The 14,816-nt window shown below is 60.9% G+C and overlaps 1 protein-coding gene across 2 annotated transcripts; it reads right to left on the bottom strand.

The window, feature by feature from the left end:
- Window positions 1-2,484: 2,484 nt before the first annotated feature.
- Window positions 2,485-11,812, bottom strand: C5H1orf174 (chromosome 5 C1orf174 homolog). 2 transcript variants are annotated; one of them, XM_078073867.1, is made up of 4 exons: window positions 11,684-11,812; window positions 4,799-4,909; window positions 3,479-3,964; window positions 2,485-3,096 (listed from the first exon to the last, which is right to left on the bottom strand). In XM_078073867.1, the coding sequence occupies exons 1-4, from the start codon at window positions 11,696-11,698 to the stop codon at window positions 2,986-2,988; spliced, it is 723 nt and encodes a 240-aa protein (XP_077929993.1). In that variant the 5' UTR covers window positions 11,699-11,812; the 3' UTR covers window positions 2,485-2,985. The 2 variants fall into 2 exon arrangements, with proteins under 2 accessions (XP_077929993.1, XP_035945440.2); XM_036089547.2 differs by having other exon boundaries at window positions 4,808-4,909.
- Window positions 11,813-14,816: the final 3,004 nt, after the last annotated feature.

Here is a 14,816-nt window from a genome sequence, read left to right as displayed (position 1 = left end):
ACAACCTCTTCGCAAAATAGGGGCTTGCAGTCTGTTTTCAACAAAAGAAGGGAGGAAAAATCTAGGAGCTGGGAGTGTAGGGTCTGGTGATCTGCGGGTGCAGAACTGCCGTGACATCTGGGCATGAGGTCCCTCGTACTGGCAGGCCCTCCACTTGCCGCAGGCTCTTTGGTCGGCAAGGCTGCAGAGGGAGGACCTCCAGACCCCGGTCCTGCAGCTTACGGGAGGGGGCGGCCGGCAGTCAGCCTCTGATGGCAGCCAGGATGGGGAGCCGGGGCAGGGAAGCCAGAGGAGGGAGCCGGCCGTGCAGAGTCGGGGTGGGGAGTGGGGGGGTCAGTGCCGAAGGAGGCCAGTGAGGGGTGTGAACAAGGCCGGGGCTGATGAGGAGAGACGGGGGTGGGGGGGTGGGGGGGGGTAGGGGTGGGGTTTCAATGCCAGATGCGCACTCCAAGCCTGTGTGACTGATCCCAGTAAGGCCCGGGGGAGCTTCCCGGGTGGCTGGAGAATGTGGCCCGCGTCTGTGCCGCCACCGGGAGACACCGCGGGAGGCCGTTCCTCTGGCACTTGGCCCCGTGTGTGCTTTCCCCGTGACAAACGGGACCGTGAGTATCGTGGCTTCTCCTGAGTCCTGGGAGTTGTAGGAGCGGGTCTGAGGGTCCCCTGCACAACAGGCGCTGAAGACGGCGCGGCAGGACGGCTCTCCTAGTTCCTACACCGCTCACCCAACCACGGGCCCGTCGTTGTGTGAAGACCCACGTTAGAGAGTGTTTCTAGAAATTCACACTGTAATGGGGCCTGGAGCCGGCATTCATTTTAAACACTGGCAGACGACCGAGGCAGGATAGATCACCGAGCACTCACAACTAAAGTGGGTGAGAGTTGACAGCTCTTTTAATAGGCTTCCTGAAACTTCGTTTGGTCCCCAGGGCTGAGCCTGCTTCCTTCCGTGTGGCCGACGTCACCCCGCACGGGCCTCAGGGTGACATTTCTGTTGTGCTGTCCCGCAGCGCGTGAGCTCCGCCGATCGGTGCCGGCTCCGCAGGGGACACCTGCTAACGTCCCCCCTCACCTGGGAGTAACCAGCAGACTTACACAACTGTACCATCTTCCTAACCGCAGATGATTCCGCGGGGCGCGAGCAGGGGTTGGTCCCCTAGCAGCACGCAGTTTTCACTTTGCGTTTTGGTGGGAATGTGGCCGCACATCTCCTGCGGGTGTGCTCGCTTCAGGCATATGCTTCTCCCAGAAGCCAGTACGTGGGGCACAGAGACCCCTGGAATCTGAGGCAGCCTGGTCACCGCGAACCCAGGTGCCGTGATTCCTAGTTATTTCTACAGTAACCTCTAGTAGTTAGTTGTTTTCCCTGGCTGCCATCAAAATCCCTTTAGGAGCAATAATTTCAACTGATATAAATAGTTTGTTGATCAATAAACCACCAAATTATCCAGAGTAGGCGGAGGTCACAGCTGCTAATGGGAAGATGATCACGTCGAAGTGGAGGGGCTGCGGGGGAAGATCTCTCGCGTGGGTGTTTGAAGGACCTTCACCACTTGCGTGAACCAAACGATCTTTCCTGTAAGGTACCCTCCGTGCCTCACGGGACATTTTCATAGTGTTAAATCTAGCTGCTGTTGTAACTAAGCCAGAAACGTGTTAACGGCGGGGGGTCCTTTCCAAGACCCCCAGTGGATGCCTGAAAGCGCGGCTGGTCCCGAACCCTCTAGGTGCGAACTCTTCTCCTGAACACACACCTGTGATCGAGTGTAAGTGTGACTGAGGCACAGGAAGGAACTAAGAGTCGCACAGAACAATCACAACAATGCGCTGCCGTGAGGTTAGATGACCGTGGCCTCCCGCCCTCCCTGGCCTGCACTCACCCTTCTCCCTGGGAGGATGTGACATGATGATTGCCGACGTGCGGAGACGGAGGTGAGCGCCGTGGGCAGGCGACACAGCGCTGGGCTACGACGCGCCACAGGGAGGACATCTGCCTCCGACTCGCGGTTGAGCGTGGGTACCTAAAACCGCGGACACGGGGTGGGGGCGGGGGCGCAACCATAGCTCAAGAAGGGACTGTGGCTCCTCACGAGCGGATGTTCCATCCCCGTCTGCCTGACTGCAGGCAGCCTCTCTCCTTGTGTTGGCCACGGCGGAGCCAGGCTCCCTCCTGGGGTTCCCTCACCCCAACCTCCGTACCTCGCGATACCACGGGGAGCGCACAGCCTCGTCACCACACGGGGCGAGGACTGTGCGGAGCACCGCTGCTGTCTCAGGAACCCCACACCCTACACAAGGGGGTGCCGTGTCCCTTCTAGTGCGCAGCCTCAGCTCTCCACTCTGGGGTGGCACTCAAGGGTGTCACCTCCCCCCTGGTGACCCAGCCTTACACCCAGAACACAGGTAAGGATTCATTTTCTCCACTTGGCTCGCAAACATTTTTGAAAGGAATAGAGTTTTAGGAACATAAGGATTTCTTTAAAAATATTTTCAAAATATATTTTATTTCTTTCTCATATGTATTTTGCAAAATTTTCAAGGTAAACATTAGCTTCATATACAGAAATAAAGGAGAGTTCTTTAAGAACTGGCATTGACTCAATCACAAGAATGATCAGATTTTGATAATGGAAAATAAACTCGTGTTATCAAAACTAAAGGGCTTAAGTGAGGAGTTTTCGTCAGAAAGGTCTCTCCCACTGAACCCCACGCCCCTCGGGGGACTCAAACCGTCGTCACGGACACACAGACACAAGAAAATGCATGTGCGTGGAGCAGCGGCTGAGCAGACTCAGAGATGGTTCTGGGCGCGAGTGTCAACGCTCCAGGGGTTTGGTGGTGTGCACGAGGACTTTCCCGGGTCCATTTCAACGTCTGGTTCAGAATACATTTTCTTGGGAGATAAACTTTATATAAATCTCGTCATTTGCTACTGTCAAACTATTAACTGTATTAAATATGCAAGGAAATCACCATGTACTTTATTCTCTACATTTCTGCACCGTCATCATCATCTTCATCATCTTTGGCTCTGAAATGCATTTTCCTGAATTCTCGCCTGCTCATCGAAGGACAAGACGAAGACGCCGGTGGAAGGTCCTTGGGGGAAGAAAACACATTTCAGGCACGGCCAGCGCACCGCACCGGTCAGCCCTCGGGGTGAGGGCTCGCTCCCCCAGCTGACCTGAGGGAAGAGGATGCCCAGCAAGCATGGGGCGGCTGCGTCCTGCCCACAGCTGAGGGGGAGGCCCAGAGTCACACACCAGCCCGCAGCCCGAGGGCCGAGCGAGGAAGCAGAGACCTCCCAGCAGAAGCTGGTGCTCTGGCAGGATCCTCTGCTCAGGACGGGGCGGGGGCTGCTCCCAGGTAGCCGGTGTCTCCTCCTCGCGGGCATGTGTCTGTCCTGAGGCAGCGCCACACGCATGCCGTGAGTGGGGAGCGCTGCCCGAGCGTGCGGCCTGCGTGGGGGCGCCCGTCTTACCTGCATGAGCTCCACGTTCCCGAAGAACCGGCCCACCGGCATCGGCTGGTTGCTGTCCTCGTCCAGAAAGACGCTGTCATCTGTCTGCAGCGGGGGCCTCGGGGCCTGCTCCCCCTGCAGCGCTGAGCTGGCCCGCGCCGCGCGGCTGCCGTGAGGCCCCTCCCCTGTAAGAGCCCCGGGGGCGGGCAGGCACAGGCCGTCTTCAGTCTCTGCCGGGCCAGCGTCGCCCACAGCTGTGCAGGGCCCGAGCGGGGGCCCCGCGGCCTCGGGCTGTGCGGGAGCACCAGCTCCCTTTCCTGCAGGCGGCACGTGGTCTTCAGCAAACCCCAGAGGCTCATTGTTACAAGGGCTCTCGGGTGGTATTTTGGGCAAAGCGGCACTATCGCTCTTAGGGACGAGTTTCTGTAATTCTGCTTTCACGAGATGACCTTTGTCATACTTGAACTTCTTGGAAGTTCGCCTGTCGGCGGCTTTGTGTGACGAGGTCTGTCAAGAGGAAAGTGTAAGGGGAAACCAGACACATCTAGGATTATGGGGCACACAGCAAATTCAGAACGTCTCAGTCCCAGAGGCTCGTACTCCTTCTCACCCCTTAGACAATACAGGTGCTCTTTCCACACTTGTACGGTAGGGTTATTAGGTCACTGCCTCCAAAGGCTGGGAGAGATCTAGACGCACACCCGCCGCCGCTCCCACCCCTGCCAGGTCCCCCAGGGGCGTTTAGTTCCTGAGGGAACTTCAGAAGCGGGTATCGACAGATTATAAAATGCCAACAAAACATCCAGTTTCCACACATCTCTGCTAGACCATAAGCTGCACGAAGGCAGGATCTGTTTTACGGCACAGAGCAGGGGCTCAGCCATTATTTGTTAAAGGGACTTCACGGTTTTTAGAGCAGCGCACGGAAGTGAACCTGTTAGCTGCTGGGGTCAAACCAAGTCCCAACCAGACCTGTGAGCGCGGCCCGAGGGAGCTCAACCTTCCAGCAACCTTGGGCACTAGGGCTGCTTGGCAACTGTGCGGCAGACGTGGGCAGACCCTCCTCTCAAAGACTTTAGGGGTGAAGGGCCGGGGCCCCGTGCCAACCGACCTCACGCGGGAGGCGGCATTACAAGAGTGACTAGGAAAGGTGCGTGTGCAGACGGAGGAGAGACACGCATGCCCGCCGCGGGGTGAGCGCAGCTCTCTCCGAAAGCGATCGCAGCACTGTGGTCTTCTCCCTGGGGTGTAAGCAACACAACTCTTTCCCGATACACCTCAGGGCCAACATTTTGTACAAAAGTGGACGCAGCAGGCAAGTCCCGGCGTCTCTGTGGTAACAAGGCTCACCTGACATACCGTCCTGGCGGTGCCGGCTTCCCGAGCAGAGGCCAACCTGGCTGAGCAACGGCGGGCTCGGAGGCGCGCTGAGGACCGCACTGCACCTGTGAGCTAGACCAGGTCCACAGTGTCAGAAAGTGCGCTTAGGACACGTGAGCGTGGACACAGGGATTTCCTACCTGAAGAAGCCGGAGAGTCCCTCCTACCCGTCTCCATCATCTCTCCGGAAAAACACCTGTGGCCTTGTGCAAATTCAAACAAAACTGTTTTGGGTAAAAGATGCAGATCTACTCTTTCCTACAGTCTTGGAAGCTTGGGGCGGTTTGTCTCCTTTACCTTACACATTTTTAGGAACCTCCATCTGGGAGTTAGTAGATACCAAGTAAACTTCAAATGTGTTTAGAAGCAGCACATACCCTTTCTCAGAACGTTTTCTAACTTTTACATGGTGTCCAAGTTCTTGATAAAAGGTGACATGAAGGGGAGCCTGGGTGGCTCAGTCGTTAAGCGTCTGCCTTCGGCTCAGGTCATGATCCCAGGGTCCTGGGATCGAGCCCCACATTGGGCTCCCTGCTTGGCGGGAAGCCTGCTTCTCCCTCTCCCACTCCCCCTGCTTGTGTTCCCTCTCTCGCTGTGTCTCTCTCTGTCAAATAAATAAATAAAATCTTTAAAAAAAAAAAAAAAAAAAAAAAGGTGACATGAAAAACAAAAGCCACCCCCACACCCCACCCTTCCTCAAATTATACGTGGAAACAGTCCTGATTCTATTGGTTTAAAGCAGTTAACTTCTGGCTAATCTTATCAATGGTCTGTGTCCATTTTACTCCGAATGCAAGTTAGTCTTCTAATGACAAGGAAGGAATGAACTGAAACAGTAAAAAACTTACAACCCATGGTGCATCTGGCAAAACGAAGTCTGCACTGGTGCAGCCCTCCCTGCTCACTACACTACAGACTTGATTTGAATTTCACCAGTTTTTCCACTAATTCCTTTTTCCGTTCTGGAGTAGATACCAAATGCACTTAGAAATGCACTTAGAAAACGATACATTTAAAGCTCAGCTTGAAACCTGACAATAAAGTGAGTCACACAGAGTAGTGAGCGAGGATGGGTGGGCATGCAGGTGGGAGGCCTGAGGGCTCTCATCACAGCAGGCCCCAGAACTGGGGGCCCCGGGGCTGGGTGAAGGGCAGCATGTCAACAGAAGAGGAAAGCAGTCAAAAAGGAGACGAGCTAGCTTAGAAATCTCTACAGTGGTTTCTCACCCATCCCCGCCTGCAGCCCTAGAGGTTTCCAGAGGCCCTGAGAGGTGGCGGCTCACCCAGGCTGTGAGATACCAGGAGCGTTCCCGGCGAGGATTCAAAATGCAAGGCAAAGGAAAGGCAGTGGCCTGTGGAAGGACAGGGTACCCTCCCAGCTGTGCACACACTGGGGCAAGGAGCTCTGGACAAGGTAAAGGGCCTGCCGGTGGGTGCACTGGGTCTGGGCCCACGCCGTGTTGAGAGCGGGGTTTGCTGAAGCCTGGCAGCGGTGGGGTCATAGCCACACACAGGGAGCAGAGCCTGAAGAGGTTCCAGAATGCCCCTCCTCCCTGCCCTGCACCAGCACACCTCCTGAAACCCTCTCCCCTCCTGGAGGGAATGGCCACGTTTGTCCCAGGCCACCAACTGTCTTCTCTTCTCTGTTACAAGTCCTCCTCCCAACACTTTCCCGTGTGACTGTGCTTGGCTGGGGGCGCGGGCGGGGGGGACGGACGGACGGACCGGACAACTGGCCCCGAGGACAGCTGCTGCTATCACCGAGTATCAGTGAGTACTGATGTAGCAGGCGCTGTGCTTGGTGCTTAAACAGCTTCCAAAGGAGCAGCCTCCCTAAGACGAGGATGGCTCTGGTGAGGAGCCTGTTTGAGGTCAGCCAAGTGATGTGTGGCCTCCAAGTCCTCCTTGCCCTGCGTCATCTCGCACGGCTCTCCCACATACGAGCTCCAAGAGCTGCCTGCATGAAGCTGCTTGGCTGCTCCGAGAGGGCTGAGCAGGGGGGGCAGCTGTCCTGGGTCTTCTCCAAGGCAGTGTGCTTCTAGATGCCTTCTGTCTTTATCCCTGAGGCAGGGACTGTAGTCTCGGGGTGCACCTGGCTCCCCGGGTGGGTGTGTTCATCTCCGACTTTCCAGACCCCTGAAGACGCAAACTTGGTGCGTCTAGGCCGACACTCAGGAGCTGAGCTTGTTCTGGGTCCCACCTGTCACCCACTCGGGAGCTGCAGGCAAATCTGGCGGTGTGCCGGCTTTAGTTCAATCACGGTGGAACCCCCTCCAAGGTGCCCGCTCCCACACATCAAGGATCGAGCAGTTTCTTCTGCCTCGGAGAGCTGGTTGCTTCCACTTAATCCCCAAAGGAAAAACTTCCCATTGTTGAGGTCTTCCACCTTCCAAGACTGTTAAAAACTGGGATGTCAAAGGTAAAAATGTGGTTTCCCAAAAGAGCAGGACAAGACCGACCTCCAACAGGACAGCATGAGGAACCCCACTGACCCCCTACAGAACTGGCAGAAGTATGAAAAACCATTTAAGGCTTTTGGAAATGGTCCTATGGGCAAAGAGCAAATGAAGAAACACTCAAGACCACTTACAAAACTCAGCGGTATGTGAACTCTAGACCGCCACCGGTGAGAACACAGGGCGCCCTACCGCTCTGACAGAGGGCTTTCCCCCCACTCGGGGCAGGATGTCAGCCTTTTTTTTTTAATTCTTTGCCATTATTTTTATTTATTATTATTATTTTTAAGATTTTATTTTATTTGAGAGAGAGAGAGAGAGCACAAGCAGGGGGAGCTGCAGGCAGAGGGAGAAGCAGGCTCCGCGCTGAGCAGGGAGCCCGATGCGGGGCTCGGTCCCAGGACCCCCGGATCATGACCTGAGCCGAAGGCAGAGGCTTAACGACCGTGCCACCCAGGCACCCCTGGATGTCAGCCTTTCTCATTCTGTCCCCATCCTACCTGTTCTGAGGCTAAGTCCTGGGGGAGGAGTGTGGTTGAGAGGAGGGGGCTTCCTTCTGCCCAGACCCCAGTTGTGGGACAGGGGCTTCACCCTGGGCAGAGCACTAAGAAGACTGGGGCCCCATCATCCCCGCCCCTGCTTGTGGAGGTGGCTCCAGGCCCGGAGAAGCAAGCCGAGGGGCTCTCAGGCTGCTACCACCACCGTGCCTCTCTGAGAGCACTCAGGATGAGAGGTGTCTTGCAGTGAAGCCAGTCACTCCCTGTCCCTAGACTGAGCACCGACTCACAGACTTTGCCTGAGGGAGAGGCAGACATTAACACAGGGAGCTCTTAATCTCTTCCCTACGGAACTGACTTCATTTGCAGGAGTGTCAGGAAGGTCTGGCCTTAGGGGGCTCTCAAGAACAGTAGAGGATGTGTAAAAAAGGCAGTCACAACAAGAATCAAGATAAACTTTAGGCCAGAGAGTCCACAGGTGGGAAGCAGGGAAACAAAGCTGGAGGAGGCCTCCCGGGGTCGGAACAAGTATCAAACACAACTGGAGAAACGAGGCCTCAGCCTCCAAAGAAGCCAGCCAGTGACAGATTAGTTTGCAGAGCAATTTATGCCCCAGGCTATTGCTGAAAACAACTGAACAATCAAAAGGCATTTAATGGGAGTTTAACAGCCAAGGTGTGGTCTGGGAGGAGAGGAAGAGCACCAACCCATGGTGAATGTGGGCGTGCCCAGTGCTCCCCGGGCAGGCCGACCAGACCCTCGCCTGGCGAGAGGGGGGAAATAAGGACTCCAATAGAATAATCTGCCCAGTCACTAAACAAATAAAAAGCCTACTAACAACGACAAGCCATGGGGGTGGGGGTGGGAGACAGGAACCCAGAATTGCTATACTATCTGAAATGTCCAGTTTCAACAAAAAATCATGGAGCATGCAAGGAAACAGGAAAGCAGACCCCTATACTGGAATAAAAGCCAGCAACAGAAGTGCCCATGAGAGTGACCAGGTTGAGTTTATCAGAAAAAGCCTTAAAAGTGGCCATTATGAACATGTTCAAGAGCTAAAAGAAAGCACAACTAAAGAATTGAACAGAGAGAAAAAATAATGAAAAAGGAAGTCTTTGAGAAAACACTGGACACACTTAAGTGCACCAACATACGTGTAATGGGAGTACCAGGAAGGAAAGGAGCAGAAAAGATATTCAGAGAAATAATGGCTGAAACTTCCCAAATTTATTGAAAAACAACCACCGACACACACAGGAATCTCAAAGAACTGAACTCCCAATAGGAGAAATGCAACGAGCTCCATAAACAGACACAGCACTGTTTAAATGCTGAAAGCCAAAGACAAGGGAAATCTTGAAAACAGAAGAAAGCGACTCCTCACTTACAAGGGAGCTCGATAAATAAACCGCTAACTTAGCAGAAACAATGGATACAAACATACTTAAAGTTGTCAAAGAAAAAAATCCCCAAAGAATCCTCTATCTAGCAAAGCTATCCTTCAAAAAGGACAGCAAAACAGACACTTCAGGTAAACTGAGGGAATTTGTTGCCTGCAGACCCGCCTTACAAGGAACACTAAAGGAAGTTCCGTGATCCCCATGGGAATTCAAATTCACAGAGAGCGCACCAGGGAAGCAATTCTGTCCTTACAGAACCCTGTTGACATGCATATGTACTTCCTTTCTGACTGATTGAAAAAGCAGCTGTAGACAATAACACGTCTACAACTCATAAAGGAACGTGCTTTATTCGGCAACAACAGCACAAAGGACAGGGTGGGAGCAAGGCTGCACTGGGCTGAGGAATGCCCACAGAGTCGGAGCAGGGACTGCGGGCTCCTAACACTAAGAGATGGAATATGGTCACATCCCGAGGCCGCGGGTAAAGGGACTAGCTCACTGGAACGAAGCGGCTACAAATCTGCAGCGGATTCCACTAAGTTACAACGCATATGGTAAAACCTAGAGCAACTGCTGGGGAAAAATGTTAAAAAATAGTGAATAAATAATTAAGTTAAAATGCTGCATTAGAAAATATTCATTTTAACCCATTTAAACAAGAAACAGAAAACAGACATGTTTAAAGAAAACAAAAGTAAAATGGCATATGTGCATCCAAGTCCATCAGTAACTTTAAATGTGAACGGGCCAAACAATTCCATAAAAGACAGAGATGTCAGGCTGGTAAAACACCCCCACCCCAAGACCCAACTGTGGGCCCGGGTCCACCGCCAGGTCCCCAGTGCACGAACCAGCGCCCCGGTCAGTCCGCTCCCACCCCACTTTGCGCTGGAGCTGACTGCAGCCAAGCTGAAGAACTGAGGGCTTCGGTGGCGGCAGCGGTATCCAGGGGTCCAGACCAGGTCTGGAGGAGAGCCCCGTTCCTGGGACGTAGTCTGGCAGCCCTATATCCGGGGGGCGTGACCCAGGATGCTCTCCCCTCGCTGCCCCCCCTGGGACGTGGTCTGGGAGCCCCTTACCCGGGGGGCGTGACCCAGGATACCCCGCCTCTCCCGGTGGCGGGGTCTGGGAGCCCTATCCAGGGCAGTGATCTGGGTGCCCCTTACCCGGGTGGGGGGCGTGGTCTGGGAGCCCCTTACCCAGGGGCCGTGACCCAGGATACCACGCTTCTCCGGTGGCGCGGTCTGGTAGCCCCTCTATCCAGGGCAGTGACCTGGATGCCCCTTACCCGGGGGGAGGGTGGCAGGGTGGGGGGGAAGGGGGCGTGACCCAGGATGCTCTCCCCCGCTCCTCCCCCCACGGGGCGTGCTCTGGGAGCCCCTCACCCGGGAAGGAGGGGCGTGTGACCCAGGATGCTCTCCCCCGCTCCTCCCCCCACGGGGCGTGCTCTGGGAGCCCCTTACCCGGGGAGGAGGGGGGTCTGACCCAGGATGCTCTCCCCCCGCTCCTCCCCCCACGGGGCGTGCTCTGGGAGCCCCTCACCCGGGAAGGAGGGGGGTGTGACCCAGGATGCTCTCCCCGCTCCTCCCCCCACGGGGCGTGCTCTGGGAGCCCCTTACCCGGGGAGGAGGGGGGTCTGACCCAGGATGCTCTCCCCCCGCTCCTCCCCCCACGGGGCGTGCTCTGGGAGCCCCTCACCCGGGAAGGAGGGGGGTGTGACCCAGGATGCTCTCCCCCCGCTCCTCCCCCCCGGGACGTGGTCTGGGAGCCCCTTACCCGGGGAGGAGGGGGGTGTGACCCAGGATGCTCTCCCCCCGCTCCTCCCCCCACGGGGCGTGCTCTGGGAGCCGCTTACCCGGGGAGGAGGGGGGTGTGACCCAGGATGCTCTCCTCCGCTCCTCCCCCCACGGGGCGTGCTCTGGGAGCCCCTTACCCGGGGAGGAGGGGGGTGTGACCCAGGATGCTCTCCCCCCGCTCCTTCCCCCCGGGACGTGGTCTGGGAGCCCCTTACCCGGGGAGGAGGGGGGTGTGACCCAGGATGCTCTCCCCCCGCTCCTCCCCCCCGGGACGTGGTCTGGGAGCGCCTCACCCGGGGAGGAGGGGGGTGTGACCCAGGATGCTCTCCCCCCGCTCCTCCCCCCCGGGACGTGGTCTGGGAGCCCCTTACCCGAGGGGCGTGACTCAGGATACCCCGCCTCTCCCGGTGGCGTGCTCTAGGAACCCCCCCATCCACGGCAGTGATCTGGGAGCCCCCTAGTCGCGGGCGTAACGCAGGATATCCCGCCCCCACCCGGTGGCGCGGTCTGGGAACCCCCTTACCCAGGGCCGTAGTCTGGGAGACCCGTACCCCGGGGCGGCCTATGGGTGCCGACCAGAGGCCGCCCCTCGGCCCTGGGCGTACTGCGGCCACTCCTCAGCTCCCCAGAAAATGGGCGGCCGGAGCGCCAGCCTCTTCGGCGCAGTTCCCACCCGGCCTCGGCCCCTCACCTTCCGGCTCCTCATGAGTGTGAGCGGCGCGCTGCCGCCCCCAGCACCGCCCCAAACCCCCGCGACCCGGCCTAACGCTTCTTTAAGGACCTGCAAACCGGCGGCCCCCTGCCCGCGCCCCGGCGTCTGACGCCACCAGAAGCTTGGCCAATCACAGCCCGGCGTCCCCAGGCATGTGACCCAACAAAGTCGTTGATGTACGCAGAGGGCGGGGCGGCGGCCATGTTTGTGAGGGGCACCCTTCCGGCGGTCTCCGTGGCCGTCCCGTTTAAGAGGGGCGACGGCCATATTTGTGAGGGGCACCTACCGGGCTGCTTCCGTGGTCACAGCATCTAGGCGGGGCGGCGGCCATGTTTGTGAGGGGCATCTCCCCGAAGCGCCGGCCACGTGTCTGGGGGGAAGGCGGGAAGTGGTTGTTCACCAGAGGGCGGTCTCTTTCAGGCCCGCGAGGAAGATCGGTTTCTGGGCTCGGGTCCCTGGTGTGTGAGCGTCGCGACTTTTCTGTAGTGCGCTTGGCCTAGGGGCTGGAGGCGGGCGGGCGAGTCCCCGCGTGGTCCTGCCCCGAGCCGGCGGCAGGGACCCCGGCGACCGCGCCCGAGCTTGTCCCCCGGCGGAGGGGGACCGCAGCTAGCCCCTCTTCGCGCAGCGCGGACGGCCCTTCCTCCCCGGGGTTCAGCCCTTCCAGCCCCGCTCCTCCGCAGCCCCGGCCTCAGGGTGACGGGCCCGCGGCGCTGCCCGCCGCCTCCTCCGGTGTCCTGGCTCTTGGCAGCGCAGGGACCCTGCGTTAAAGCCCGTGACCGCTTCTGAGTTTCAAAAACATGAAATTCAGCCTCTAAGCACCCCAGCCCCCAGCTCTGGGGTCCAGGACATGTGCCTCGGAAGAGGCCGCGGTGGCCATCAGCCCCCCGCCGGGACTGGGGGACTGCAGCCCTTCCCCCGGCCCTCAGTGCCCCCACCTCCCGGGACTGGGGGACACCGGCCCTGCCCCCGCGCCCCTCAGTCCCCCCAACCCCCCGGGACTGGGGGACACCGGCCCTGCCCCCCCGGCCCTCAGTGCCCCAACCCCCCGGGACTGGGGGACACCGGCCCTTCCCCCCGGCCCCTCAGTCCCCCCACCCCCCGGGACTGAGGGACACCGGCCCTGCCCCCCCGCCCCTCAGTGCCCCCACCTCCCGGGACTGGGGGACACCGGCCCTGCCCCCCCGCCCCTCAGTCCCCCCACCCCCCGGGACTGAGGGACACCGGCCCTGCCCCCCCGCCCCTCAGTGCCCCCACCTCCCGGGACTGGGGGACACCGGCCCTTCCCCCGGCCCTCAGTGCCCCCACCCCCCGGGACTGAGGGACACCGGCCCTGTCCCCCGGCCCTCAGTCCCCCCACCCCCCGGGACTGGGGGACACCGGCCCTTCCCTCCCCGCCCCTCAGTGCCCCCACCCCCCGGGACTGGGGGACACCGGCCCTTCCCCCCGCCCCTCAGTCCCCCCACCCCCCGGGACTGAGGGACACCGGCCCTGCCCCCCCGGCCCTCAGTCCCCCCACCCCCCGGGACTGGGGGACACCGGCCCTTCCCTCCCCGCCCCTCAGTGCCCCCACCCCCCGGGACTGGGGGACACCGGCCCTTCCCCCCGCCCCTCAGTCCCCCCACCCCCCGGGACTGAGGGACACCGGCCCTGCCCCCCCGCCCCTCAGTGCCCCCACCTCCCGGGACTGGGGGACACCGGCCCTTCCCCCGGCCCTCAGTGCCCCCAACCCCGGGACTGAGGGACACCGGCCCTGTCCCCCGGCCCTCAGTCCCCCCACCCCCCGGGACTGGGGGACACCGGCCCTTCCCTCCCCGCCCCTCAGTGCCCCCACCCCCGGGACTGGGGGACACCGGCCCTTCCCCCCGCCCCTCAGTCCCCCCCACCCCCCGGGACTGGGGGACACCGGCCCTTCCCCCCGCCCCTCAGTGCCCCCACCCCCCGGGACTGGGGGACACCGGCCCTGCCCCCGGCCCCTCAGTCCCCCCACCCCCCGGGACTGGGGGACACCGGCCCTTCCCTCCCCGCCCCTCAGTGCCCCCACCCCCCGGGACTGGGGGACACCGGCCCTTCCCCCCGCCCCTCAGTCCCCCCCACCCCCCGGGACTGGGGGACACCGGCCCTTCCCCCGGCCCCTCAGTGCCCCCACCCCCCGGGACTGGGGGACACCGGCCCTTCCCCCGGCCCCTCAGTGCCCCCACCCCCCGGGACTGGGGGACACCGGCCCTTCCCCCGGCCCTCAGTGCCCCCACCCCCCGGGACTGGGGGACACCGGCCCTGCCCCCCGCCCCTCAGTCCCCCCACCCCCCGGGACTGGGGGACACCGGCCCTTCCCCCGGCCCTCAGTGCCCCCACCCCCCGGGACTGAGGGACACCGGCCCTGCCCCCCCGCCCCTCAGTCCCCCCACCCCCCGGGACTGGGGGACACCGGCCCTTCCCCCCGCCCTCAGTGCCCCCACCCCCCGGGACTGGGGGACACCGGCCCTGCCCCCCGGCCCCTCAGTCCCCCCCACCCCCCGGGACTCGGGGACACCGGCCCTTCCCTCCCCGCCCCTCAGTGCCCCCACCCCCCGGGACTGGGGGACACCGGCCCTGCCCCCGGCCCCTCAGTCCCCCCACCCCCCGGGACTGGGGGACACCGGCCCTTCCCTCCCCGCCCCTCAGTGCCCCCACCCCCCGGGACTGGGGGACACCGGCCCTTCCCCCCGCCCCTCAGTCCCCCCCACCCCCCGGGACTGGGGGACACCGGCCCTTCCCCCGGCCCCTCAGTGCCCCCACCCCCCGGGACTGGGGGACACCGGCCCTTCCCCCGGCCCCTCAGCGCCCCCACCCCCCGGGACTGGGGGACACCGGCCCTTCCCCCGGCCCTCAGTGCCCCCACCCCCCGGGACTGGGGGACACCGGCCCTGCCCCCCGCCCCTCAGTCCCCCCACCCCCCGGGACTGGGGGACACCGGCCCTTCCCCCGGCCCTCAGTGCCCCCACCCCCCGGGACTGAGGGACACCGGCCCTGCCCCCCCGCCCCTCAGTCCCCCCACCCCCCGGGACTGGGGGACACCGGCCCTTCCCCCCGCCCTCAGTGCCCCCACCCCCCGGGACTGGGGGACACCGGCCCT

This window comes from Halichoerus grypus, chromosome 5 (assembly GCF_964656455.1).
Source record: "Halichoerus grypus chromosome 5, mHalGry1.hap1.1, whole genome shotgun sequence".
Classification (NCBI taxonomy): Eukaryota; Metazoa; Chordata; class Mammalia; order Carnivora; family Phocidae; genus Halichoerus; species Halichoerus grypus.
This window is presented reverse-complemented; position numbering and strand designations above follow the sequence as displayed.

Bases quoted from the DNA above. Each gene is read 5' to 3' on its own strand.
- C5H1orf174 (XM_078073867.1), bottom strand. The intron at 3,965-4,798 runs GTTACCACAGAG...TCCTCTTGACAG, and splicing joins CGGTATGTCAGGTGAGCCTT to ACCTCGTCACACAAAGCCGC. The intron at 3,097-3,478 runs GTAAGACGGGCG...TCTTCCCCCAAG, and splicing joins GGAACGTGGAGCTCATGCAG to GACCTTCCACCGGCGTCTTC.